A 13166-nucleotide genomic window follows, 5' to 3' on the forward strand; every position below is an offset into this window, starting at 1 on the left:
ACAGCCCGCCTACCCATTCAGACTCCTGAGAAACACACAAGCTGTTCTTAGAACAAGAAGAAAATTAAATATCCTGGCCAGGGTACTTAACGGTGTTAAGATTATGCATGGGGGTGTGCGTGTGTTATGACAAGGTGAGAACACAAATGAAGTAGAAAACAGGTACCAGGCCTCATAAGATAAGGGACAAGAACTGACTGGTTTGAGGCACAATAGAAAGTACTAGTTCTGTATGGTTTATGCTGAGCGTTGTAATTCTCTAAAAAGTACTCTGAAAAAACTTCTCTCAGCCTGACCTGTGGTGGCGCAGTGGATAAAGTGTCGACCTGGAAATGCTGAGGTCACCAGTTCAAAACCCTGGGCTTGCCTGGTCAAGGCACATATGGGAGTTGATGCTTCCAGCTCCTCCCCCCTGACTCTCTCTCTCCCTCTCTCTCTCCTCTCTAAAATAAATAAATAAATAAATAAAAATTAAAAAAAAAAAAAAACTTCTCTCACCTAAGACCATTCCTATGAATGCCATAATACCTTCCTTAGTGACTGCTGAACCACTTGGGATTTTCTAGAGAACTAGCCCTAGCCTTTACCTCTGTCCTCGTCTGACACTTCCCAGTCCCTCTGAACCACCATGATGTTCGGGCAGCAGTTTAACCGCATGTGGTGGAGTGTGAGGCCGCAAGGGGGCCAGCACGCCCAGGCCTGTGAGCTGACTGCGGGACTCACCTTCATCAGAGGCAGTGTGATCTCTTCCGTCACAAGGGCTATTCCAGGAATTTCCTACAGTGGGGGAAACAGACACAGTATCAGCTGCCACAGCTCGGGCCTGCAGGAAGTGTTTGCTACAGACAGAAGCAGAGGGCAGCTTCCAGTCCGCTAACCTCTGCCTGAAGTAAACCTTGGGGTTTATAAATAACAGCAAACACAGCTTATCTCTTGCCTGGGAAGAAAAATATTCTTGGAAGTTATGATTATAATAGCTGACGGTGTTTCTAAAGGAAAGAAGATGACTAATGAAGAAACACAAAACAAACAGTATATTGTTTACACATTTGCACTATCAGTGTGATAATAAGGAGGGCACAGTCCGTTTTTTTTCCTCCTTCATTCCTCTTCTTTTCTTTCATTAAATGTTCTAAGTTGGCCCTACCTCAATAGAAGGAGCCAAGACTAATGGGATTTCTTGTATGACTTTAGTAGAAATTTTCTGCACCTCATCCTGCACCATAATTTCAGTTCCAAGAGAGCCCCATAACGAGCTGAGGCGGGTATGTCTCACCACGGCAAAGGACGAGCAGCTCATCTCGGGAAGTCCCAACTCTCACATTCTGCTAACTAGTAAGCATTAAAAAAGACACTTAAATAAAAGGACAAATTTCCAAAATCACCCTTTTGTCACTGTAATTTTCAAAGTGTGTTTCTATGTGAACTATGTATATCAGCTTCTCAATCAGTCATTCCAGCTTTCAATTCCTAAAACTAAGTAAGTAATATATGAGGAAATAATTTAGAAGGTGTTATGCAAAAATAAAATCTGGTATTTGGATAGGACTTGCATATCCTGGCTTTTACTGATATGCAATATTCCTGTGAAGAGGGGATTGCAGCAGAAAAGAAATAAACGTCTAGAACATTCAAGCCTCTGCATTTTCTACTGCGAGACTAAAATGCCCGTAATAAGAATCTTGTGTGTTTCATAATGTCATTACAGCTTTAGGTTATAAATAACATCTTAAAATAGGTATAACAAGACTAATTGTTTGCATAGCATAATTCAGGATCATCAATGTGTAAGAGCACCATATTTCCTAGTACTTTAATTTTTTTCCTAGTATTTTTAAAAAACCAATTCAGTTATTTATAGAAGAGATCTGCCTCCACACTTTGTACTGTGACAGTGTTTATTGAGGGTGCAGCATAAAGACCATCTTCAGGTAGAGAAAGGAAAAATAAATGATTTGCATCATTGCTAAATCCTGTAAGCATAGACTTATAGGATTTCAGGATTAGAAGAGACCTTTAAAGTAACCTACTCCAACCACAAGAACTTAAAAGCAACGTGGTAAACCCTAAAATAAGCTTAGTACACAGGTGGTTATAACTTTGAGTTTTTTTATATCGTACTTCTTATAGCAGGGGTCCCCAAACTACAGCCCCCTGAGGCCATTTATCCGCACTTCCGGAAGGGGCACCTCTTTCATTGGTGGTCAGTGAGAGGAGCACATTGACCATCTCATTAGCCAAAAGCAGGTCCATAGTTCCCATTGAAATACTGGTCAGTTTGTTGATTTAGATTTACTTGTTCTTTATTTTAAATATTGTATTTGTTCTCATTTTGTTTTTTTACTTTAAAATAAGATATGTGCAGTGTGCAAAGGGATTTGTTCATAGTTTTTTATTTAGTCCGGCCCTCCAACGGTCTGAGGGACAGTGAGCTGGCCCCCTATGTAAAAAGTTTGGGGACCCCTGTCTTATAGGATGTCACTTTCTATGTCCACAACAGCTCCTCACTGCACAAAGGGATGACAATGTAAAAGTGAAGACCTACATGGCAGGCTGACATGCTCCATCTCAGAACACAGCCCTGGGAACTAGAGGCTCTGTCTCTACCTCCCAGACTGAACCTGACAGGGCAGGACAGCAAGAGAAAGCCCTGGGTGGTGGGCAGAGGAAGCTGAGATGCACATTTCCTGACACTGGGTGGTTTAACCTGCAAACTTCCGGCCACATACCACAGAGTCTGCATGTACATTCACAGGGGTTCTTAAAGAAAGCAGTGAAGAGCTGAGAAGAAACACGCTCAGGCCTGGCCTGGGTGGTGCAGTGGACAGAGCATCAACCTGGAATGCTGAGGTTGCTGGTTCGAAACCCTGGGCTTGCCTGGTCAAGGCACATATGACGAGCAATCAATGAACAACTAAAGTGAAGCAACTGAGTTGATACTTCTTGTTCCCCATCCCCCTCTCTCTGTAAAATTAATAAAGAAAATCTTTAAAAAAAACAAAAACAAAAAAACACCCTCAGGTCTTCCCCTTATAATCCTACAGTGAAGCATAAAATGTTTAATAACTCTAACAGTGAAGGACAAGAACAAAGGGGCTTTAGGAAAACACTACCATGTGCATGCCAGAAATTGAGATATTGATCAAATACACTTGATCTGTCTTTTTCAAGGACTGTACTTAAATACTCTAAGTACAGAATGGGAAGTGTCACAGTTTATCCTGGTACATCTTTTCTCAGGTCTGTATTATCTGAATTGAATTCTTTCTAAATGCCTTTTTGATACAAACCTCTGCCTCAAGACCAAGCACGTAGTTCTGACATCTAGGTTTGAAAGGAGAGGAGGCGAATCTTTTCAGGGGATGCCTGTACATGCCTTTTGCTTTCTGATCCAGCAAAGTGCTGTTCGCTGCCCCAGTGTTCCAGAAAGAATGAACCGTGGTTTAGCTCAGCCCTACCTAACGAAAAAGGAGGCATCTGGACCAGCTGGAAGAAAAGGCTAAATGAGTGAGTTTGCATAAAGTTACTGACTTTACTGATCATAAAGCTCTAGAATTATTACCTTTTTTCTCTGTCAGTCTGGGAAAATGTATCATGAAGGTACCAATCTACTCAATCAAGGAAACCACTCAGACTGACAGCAGTGGTCCAGTGTCCCTCGTGTATAAAACCCTAGGGAATATTTTAATCCACTCTAGGTGCTAATAAAATTAAAATGCCATTTGAAGGTGATTAAGGCTTAATTTTGCTTGATAGTAGGAAGAATAACCAGTATCCTATACCTTGTCCTTAATTCTTCTGTTTTATAAATATCTTTGGCCAACAGCAAGAATTATTTTTCTGCCAGAAAACACCAATTCAAGTCTTTATCAGTCAAAATCAAAATGAAATCACAACCTTCGTCACTGTGGTAAGGATATCCTACAACTAACACTGTGGGTTAATTTTAATTACAAAGGAATATAAAAGCGTTAACTTACTGTATTCCAAGTGAGCACTGAGGAATATGGCAAAAGTTTATCCATATTACTTGTCTCTGGGTAAATGCTCCAATATGAAGACGCTGAGGAGGTTTTGAAAGGAAAAAAAATAGACATGGTTTAATAATAATCAGGCAGTAGACACTGTGATTTGCCAAAATGAGCAAACAGACAAAACTTTTCATCCTTTAAACATTAACCTATAATTTTATCTATTGATTAAAATGTTCAGTTTCTACTTTTGATCAAGAGACTGTACCACTGGCTATCAAAAAGAGTTGTATCAAAAAGGAATTTAGACTGTATCCAAATGGCACTAGACCACTTCATATTGAACCAACCAACCCAAAACTGAGCTAAGAAAGTTACATTTTATTGAGCCTGACCAGGCAGTGGTGCAGTGGATAGCACGTCGGACTAGGATGTTGAGAACTCAGGTTTGAAACCTTGAGGTCGCCGGCTTGAGTGTGGGCTCACCAGCTTGAGCGTGGGGTCGGTGGCTTGAGCATGGGATTATAGACATGACCCCGTGGTCGCTGGCTTGAGCCCAAAGGTCGCTGGCTTGAAACCCAAGGTTGCTGGCTTGAGCAAGGGGTCACTCGCTCTGCTGTAGCCCCCCCCCCCCCCCATCAAGGCACATGTGAGAAAGCAATCAATGAACAGCTAAGGTGTTGCAACGAAGTGTTGATGCTTCTCATCTCTCTCCCTTCCTGCTGTCTGTCCTTATCTATCCCTCTTTCTGACTCTCAATCTCTGTCAAAAAAAAATGAAAGAAAGTTACATCTTATTGAAGAAAATCACTGATTAGGTTATAGAATCAAAAACATATCTTGTATCTCATCTGTCTCTGAACAGCCAGTGTCTGGCAAAACCACAAGAGAATGAAATTTAATTAGCTGCTGACTACAATAGAGAAAAAGGCTCCTAACCAGCATTTTGACAGGTTGAGGCATTATCAATTTACTGTTTCCCTCAGGCAAAACGGTCAAGGATTCCACTTGACATGCAGCATAACCAACACCTACCAATTATAAATTCCTGAATGGGGTCAAATGAATAGCAGGCAGAGATGTTCTCAGAAATCCATTGAATAATCTTTAAAAAGTAAGAAGACAATTCTGTTAATATTTTAATCTGCACCCTGTCCCCACCACCAAAGAAGTATAAAATATATATGAATCTTGTAAATTTTATACTTATTTTGGAATTGCGTTAAGACTATACTCACTTCTATACTATCTACAAGATACATAATGGGGCCTGACCAGGCGGTGGCACAGTGGATAGAGCGTCAGACTGGGATGTGGAGGACCCAGGTTCGAGACCCCGAGGTCACTGGCTTGAGCAAAAAGCTCACCAGCTTGGACCCAGGGTCGCTGGCTGGAGCAGGGGGTCGCTCGGTCTGCTGAAGGCCCGCGGTCAAGGCACATATGAGAGAGCAATCAATGAACAGCTAAGGTGTCACAACGGGAAACTGATGATTGATGCTTCTCATCTCTCTCCACTTCTGTCTTTCTGTCCCTATCTATCCCTCTCTCTGTCTCTGTAAAAAAAAAAAAAAAAAAAAAGAAAGATACATAATGGAAGACTGTGTGGGTAAAACAGTTTAATAAATGAGTTCCTTTTAATGAGCGCCTTTGGCTGAAATCCAAATAAACCTTCCTCAAGGCACCGCTTGTTTTTGCTGGAGGAGGTCATACTCTAGCAGAGAACCAGTGGGAAGAGCTGTAGGACAGAGGAGAAAACAAACCCCCTGGGCTCGGACGCACAGAGCTGGGCCTAAATTCCAGCTCGGTGACCAGTGCGAACAGTGTCACACTGTTCAGCTCTGAGGAGCAGCATCGCACTGTCCTCTCGAGGGAGGGAGGACCCCTGTGATATCAGCAGCTCCCTCATAAGCTTCCCAAACATTCCCCAACTGCAAGACTTGAATAAAGCCCCTGGGTCCCCACCTTAGAATCGGCAGGTACCGATGTCTTGCCTTGCCATGGTAGACTCACATTTCTGCTCATACCAATAATTTGTTTTTTCCAAACATATTCATGTTCATTATAGTTATTTTCACAATTAGGAGATTTAATAAACTATTACTACATTCAATTGAAATATAAATGTGAAAGGGTGGTGTTGGGTCAACAAAAGTTGGATGCTTTGGAGAATGCTAAAACACTTACTAAAAAAACTAGGTATAGGGGGACAACTATAAAAGTCTGAGAAAAAAATTGCCCTATATACACAGATGGCTTTGAAATTACTGCTCTCCTTAGGAAAAGAAAAGAAAGAAACTAACAAAGTAAGAGATAATACATTGCTAGTGGTTTAATGTAAGAAAAATGATTTTGAACTTTAGTTAGCTGACATTCAAATAAAGGGTTTAATTTACATCAGAAGATGGGTGAATTAATGGTCATTTACAGGTTAAAATAAAATGTTTAAGATATTTTTTTTGTTAATGAACCAACCACCCATTGGTCCCAATTAAATCACTGACTTCATAGAATAACTGAAAAACTAAATGACAGAATGTTTAAAAGTGCTTTTTTTAAACTATAATATAAAATTTAAGTGTAACTTTCCATAAAATCTATGCCAACAGATTTTAGTCCATTTGACAATATACACCAAATACAGAACAGGTGAAAAAGCAATTTGAGGAACTCATTATTTACTGAGCACTTCTTTAGAATGTTACTGATGTCGCTAAACATTTATTCACAATATTGGAAAGAGTGCAGTCAAGATAACAGACACACCCTCACAGGTGGAGGTCTGGTTGGGATCTACTACAAAAGAGCACAAGAGAAAAATATATTCATGTCAGGATGGAGACTATAAACCTTGACAAATTGTTAACAAATAAAAATAACTTCTGTTCATGTTCAATCACTAAATAAATACACTTGATATTGTCTACTGATCGATTTTTAAACTTAAGCTATGTTCCAACCTTGGCTTCCAGGAACTGTGGGTCTTGGCCACGTGCAAGCACACAGTGCAACACGGCCATCTTTTCACAGTCCAGCCGGGCACTCCAGAGGAACTGTAATAAATATGACTGGTTAAGAGATGCTCTGTAGAGCTTTCCAGAACACCAGTCCAGTACCAGGGACTCTGACAGCGACTGTAAAGGACTATGAGGTAGAATATCGATCACTTCATTGTTTCCTGGCCAAAACAAAAGAAAAGAGATCAACAAATGAAAGGAACCCTTCTCACCCAAACATAAACACTGAAGTCAACACAAACCCAAATGGACCATGTTCATGAGGAAAAACTAAAGCCGTACCTGTCAGAAACAGACTGTGGCAGATCAGGTCTGGATGCTGAGTGTTAAGTAGATGAAAGAAATGACCAGGTAAGTAAACAGCCACGTAATAGTCTGTAAAAGGGAAAGATTTACGTCACCTACACATGGCAAGAGCTGTACAGGTACAGATAAAGTCCAAAACTTCACAGTGTTCCTATTTTTTTAAATCTCTTAAAACACAATAGTTTTGACCCATGTGAAAATAAGCTGTCTAGCCCTGGCCGGTTGGCTCAGTGGTAGAGCGTCGGCCTGGCATGCAGGAGTCCCGGGTTTGATTCCCGGCCAGTGCACACAGGAGAAGCGCCCATCTGCTTCTCTACCCCTCCCCCCCTCCTTCCTCTCTGTCTCTTTCTCCCCCTCCCGCAGCCAAGGCTCCACTGGAGCAAAGTTGGCCCAGGCGCTGGGGGTGGCTCTGTGGCCTCTGCCTCAGGCGCTAGAATGGCTCTGGTTGCAACAGAGCAATGCCCCAGATGGGCAGAGCATCGCCCCCTGGTGGGCGTGCCGGGTGGATCCCGGTCAGTCACATGTGGGAGTCTGACTGCCACCCCCCCCCCCCCCCCCCCCCCCCCGTTTCCAACTTCAGAAAAAGAAAATAAGCTGTCTGATGTCAGTACATTTCATCTCACCAGCCAGAGCTCACTAATTTCTCTCTGTGGCTAATACTCAGACATTTAGCTATGGTTGCCTTAATTTAATCTGTAGTTTTGTTTCTAAGTGAATTGTGTTTTTTTATAAGTCTAAGTGATCTTTGGGAGCAAATTAGAGTAGAAAACAGTAAGCAACATGAATTATTCTTAAATCTGATAAACTAGAAATAGCTTATAGTGGGAATCTCCTTCATGGCTTATGCCATGGGGAAGCTCTAAAATTTAGTTTCCTGTATTTATCCACTCATCATCATCATCGTAGTCATCTTCATCATTGTTTTCATCATAATTGTCACCTTCATCATCATTTTGTTTAGAGAACCCTTAAATTGATATTCATCAAAAACAATCGCTGCACTCATTCTGACACTTTATGACGGACTAATTTACTTTCTTGTACAGCTAGCTACCTAGAATTCACACCTTTATGGCCCCTGAACAAGATATTTTTGTATTAAGAACATTTTACACAAATTAAGCCAAGATGTAAAAATAGACTTCTGGAGAATGAAGAGGGTAGAAATACTTTTTTCTAGGCTCCTAGAAAGACAGAAATTCACATGATTGTAGTAAATTTCAAATGGTTAAACATTTAGATTATAAGTGAGCCAGCTGGAATCTTATCTTCCAAAGAAGCAAAGAAATATATGCTAATCATGTACACAGAAGGCATTCTGTGCAAAGGAAAGAGGATGTAAAAGTCTAACCCATCACTGTGAACAGTGATGTTCCAATGCTTAAGACAAATGGCTGCAATAATACAATTATGGCAAACCTTAAGTAGAAAAACACAAATAGTAATGTAGCAGGGCACAGTGGTAAGGTTTTGGGCATCAAATGACCTTGGTGCCCCAATTAATTAGGATGGTGCTATGTCCCTGGGAGAGGGGGCTTTTGGAATATATGAAGGTGCTTTGAGTTGTCACAAGCATTGGGGGATTGACTTCAGAAGAGAAGATTATATGATGAAAGAGACAGAAGTGATGTGGTCTCAAGCAAAGAAATGCCAGCCTGCAGATGCTGTAGGGGGCAAAGAACCCTTTCTCCCCTGGCACCTCCAGAAAGAGCCATTTCTGTCCATATGTTGATTTTAGCTCCTCAAGACTTACTTCAGGATTCTGACCTTCAGGCCATAAAAGAACGTTTGTGTTGTTGTAAGCCTTAAGTCTACAGCAGTTGGATACAGGATAAAGAAGAAACTGAAGCCGTGCCCCTGATAAGAGACACTGAAGGAAGCGTGGGCCCACGGCTCCACCTTCCGAAGACTCAGCTCCACTCTCATCACCTGGCAAAGGTGTTTCATCAGGATCACTTCAGCACAACAGCAGATACTATTCATTATCTAAAATAGAACGTTTTTATTTATAAACATACTTTTCTTATACTGTGGTACTTCGGGGGGTTCTTTGAAAATTTCCAAAAAACTCTAGTTTTTAATATGTCAATTAGTATAAACCTCTTTTAAGAGGGTGGCAATTTAGGGAAAATGCATATAGTTAATAGCAAAAACTACATCACACAAAGAAGCAATATTGTTGTCATAAAAATTACCTCTAGAACAGTTTGAATTGGGTACAATTTTGTGCCTATAAAATGTGTTTGAGGAGAGACAAGATGGCGCTGGAGTAGGCGGACTTACCAGCATCTACCTCCCAGAACCAAAGTGGATTACAAACTAATTTTATGAACTATCAGCTGGAAAAACCAACTTTGGACTAAACTAAAAGGACTCTTCAACCAAGGAATGCTGAAGAAGCCACACAGAGACTGGTAGGAAAAGCGGAAACGTGGAAACACGGAGAGGGCTGCCCAGCTCCTCGGAGTGAATGGCAGCAGGGAGAGACTCGCGTGACGGGAAGTGAGTTTAGCAGAGGGGAAAGGGTCCTGAGCCCCAGGAACAAAGCCCCAGCCTGCAGCCCCAGAGCCCAGAAGAGGTGTAAGGACAGTATTTAGCTGGAAACAAGTCAGGATACTGTTTGTGAGAGAGTCTGATTTCTCAGACCCAGGATCCTTCTTAAAGGGACCGCGCAGAACATCTCTCTCAAAAACAATCACCCGGGGCTCCTGGGGACGGAGGGAGAGGGGAGAGAACCACAGTAACAGGAAGAGAGTATAATCTAGGAGGCACAGGGAGAAACATTGTGGGAGATAGCCACCCTAACCCCTGGGACGAGTCACTCCCCAAAGCTGAAGTGAATATTCCCCCTGGAAACAGCAATACCAGCAAAGGGAAGCAGGAGAGCAGCCAAACAAGCTACCCCGCAGCATTCAGAGCAGAGTCGCATAGAAGGAGGGAGCTTTCGGGTCTACAGTAGTGAGTCTTAGTGTCTGAGCTGCAATGCCCCCACCCACGCGGCTGAGGGCACACCGGAGAGCGGGCGGCAGCGGGAGACAAAAGCGCGGTGCTGCTGGCCACCACTGGGCTCAGGCGTGAACTCAATCTTGCCCGGCTGGGGAGAAGGGGGTGTGCAAAAGCAGTCAAGCTCAGCTGCCGGCAGCCTGTAATCCAGCCTCCAGGAGAAGGGCGGGAACCCTGGAAAGGGTAGAAACCAGCCCTGGAGCAAGGGCAGAGGAGCACATCCCTGCCCCGCCCGTGCAATCCAGGCTTGTGGTCTGACTTGGTAGCCAGCTCCTCCCGCGGGGGTGGAGCCAAAAGCCCAGAAGAGGCGGAGTTCCGCTACGGAGCTGAGCTTGGGCACACAGCCCTGCCCGGCGGTAGAGCCAAGGCTAGCAGCTGTTCCTTGAGTGGGATCATCCTGCAAAGGCAGGGCGAAAGCCCGGAAACAGGCAGAGACCCGCAGCTGAGCAAAGGTGCTCGCCAGTGCCCTCAGGACCGAGCATAACGTCACACACGGGGGCGGGGCAAAGGCCAAGGTCACCAACCCTTGTGCACCCGAGCACGTGATCACAGCCACTCCTGTGAAGAGAAAATGCGGAGGCAGAGAAATACAACACAAATAAACCAAGAGAAATACCCAGAAAAGGACCTAAGTGAATCAGATATAACCAAATTACCAGATGCAGAGTTTAAAATAACGATTGTTAGGATGCTCAAAGATATTAGAACAACCATAGATGGCCATTACGAAAACCTAAATAAAGAGATAACAAATATAAAAGAGGACATTGAAATAATAAAAAAGAATCAGACAGAAATGACAAATACAATATCTGAAATAAAGAATACAATGGAAGGAATTAAAAGCAGGATGAATGAAGCAGAGAATCGAATCAGTGAGTTAAAGGACACAATAAATAAAGGCACGGAAGCAGAGCAGAAAAAAGAAAAGAGATTCAAAAAGTCTGAGGAAACTCTAAGAGAGCTCTGTGACAACATGAAGAGAAATAACATCCGCATCATACGGGTTCCTGAAGAAGACGAGAAAAAACAAGGGATAGAGACTTTGTTCAAACATATTATAGCGGAAAACTTCCCCCAATTAAGGCAGGAAAACATTTCACATGTTCAGGAAGCACAGAGAACTCCATTAAGGAGAAACCCAAAGAAACCAACACCAAGACACATCATAATTAAATTACCAAAGCTAAATGATAAAGAGAAAATATTAAAAGCTGATAGAGAAAAAAAGACTATCACCTACAAAGGAGCCCCCATAAGGATGACTTCTGACTTCTCAACAGAAACACTTGAGGCCAGAAGGGAATGGCAAGAAATATTCAAAGTAATGCAGAACAAGAACCTACAACCAAGACTACTTTATCTAGCAAGGCTATCATTTAAAATTGAAGGAGAAATAAAAAGCTTTACAGACAAAAAAAAAAAAACTCAAGGAATTCACTGCAAACAAACCAAGGCTGCAAGAAATGCTAAGGGACCTGTTGTAAACAGATCAAAGGAAAAAAAGAATATAGCAAAAGAGAAAAACAGTTTTAAAGAAAAAAAATGGCGATAAACAATTACATATCAGTAATAAACTTAAATGTTAATGGATTAAATGATCCGATCAAGAGACATAGGGTAGCTGCGTGGTTAAGAAAACAGGACCCATACATATGCTGTCTACAAGAGACACACCTTAAATCAAAAGATGCACACAGGCTGAAGATAAAAGGATAGAAAAAAATATTTCACGCAAATGGAAATGAAAAAAAAGCTGGAGTAGCAATACTTATATCAGACAAAATGGACTTTAAAACCAAGACAATAGTTAGAGATAAAGAAGGTCACTACATAATGATAAAGGGAGCAATCCAAAAGGAAGACATAACCATTATAAATATCTACGCACCTAATATAGGAGCACCTAAATATATAAAGCAGACTTTGAGGGACTTAAAGGGCGAAATCAACAGCAATACTATAATAGTAGGGGATTTCAATACCCCATTAACATCATTAGATAGATCCTCAAGAAAGAAAATTAACAAAGAAACAGCAGACTTAAAGGACATATTAGATCAACTCGATTTAATAGATATCTTCAGAACCTTTCACCCTAAAACAGCAGAATATACATTCTTTTCAAGCGCTCATGGTACATTCTCTAGAATAGACCACATATTAGGATACAAAAGCAGGCTCAACAAATTTAAGAAGATTGAAATCATATCGAGCACTTTCTCTGATCACAATGGCATTAAACCAGAAATCAACCACAATAGAAAATTGAAAAACATTCAAACACTTGGAAACTAAATAGCACGTTATTAAACAATGAATGGGTTAACATTGAGATCAAAGAAGAAATTTAAAAATTCCTAGAAACAAACGATAATGAGCATACATCAACTCAAAATTTATGGAACACAGCAAAAGCAGTCCTGAGAGGGAAGTTTATAGCATTACAGGCATACCTCAAGAAGCTAGAAAAAGCTCAAATAAACAACTTAACCCTGCATCTAAAAGAACTAGAAAAAGAACAGCAAGTAAAGCCCAGAGCTAGTAGAAGGAAGGAAATAATAAAGATCAGAGCAGAAATAAATGACATAGAGGCTAAAGAAACAATACAGAGGATCAATGAAACCAGGAACTGGTTCTTTGAAAAGGTAAACAAGATAGATGAACCTTTAACAACACTCACCAAGAAAAAAAGAGAGAGGACTCAAATAAATAAAATTAGAAACGAGAGTGGAGAAATAACAACTGACACAACAGCAATACAAAATATTGTAAGAAAATACTATGAAGAACTGTACGCCAAAAAACTAGACAACCTAGATGAAATGGACAAATTCCTTGAATCATATAATCTTCCAAAAATCAATCTGGAA

General features: G+C 41.3%; 1 protein-coding gene across 2 annotated transcripts in view; it reads right to left on the reverse strand.

The window, feature by feature from the left end:
- GSAP (gamma-secretase activating protein) overlaps positions 1-13166 on the reverse strand; it is a 153696-nt gene that overhangs the window by 37509 nt on the left and 103021 nt on the right. For both annotated transcript variants that reach the window (XM_066354451.1, XM_066354450.1), the window contains exons 15-19: positions 7267-7359; positions 6928-7145; positions 5006-5075; positions 3981-4063; positions 724-777 (exon numbers count right to left, since the gene is read on the reverse strand). In XM_066354451.1, coding sequence (XP_066210548.1) covers positions 724-777; positions 3981-4063; positions 5006-5075; positions 6928-7145; positions 7267-7359 — 518 coding nt within the window. The remainder of the gene's footprint in view (positions 1-723; positions 778-3980; positions 4064-5005; positions 5076-6927; positions 7146-7266; positions 7360-13166) is intronic.

This window comes from Saccopteryx leptura, chromosome 12 (assembly GCF_036850995.1).
Source record: "Saccopteryx leptura isolate mSacLep1 chromosome 12, mSacLep1_pri_phased_curated, whole genome shotgun sequence".
Lineage (NCBI taxonomy): Eukaryota > Metazoa > Chordata > Mammalia > Chiroptera > Emballonuridae > Saccopteryx > Saccopteryx leptura.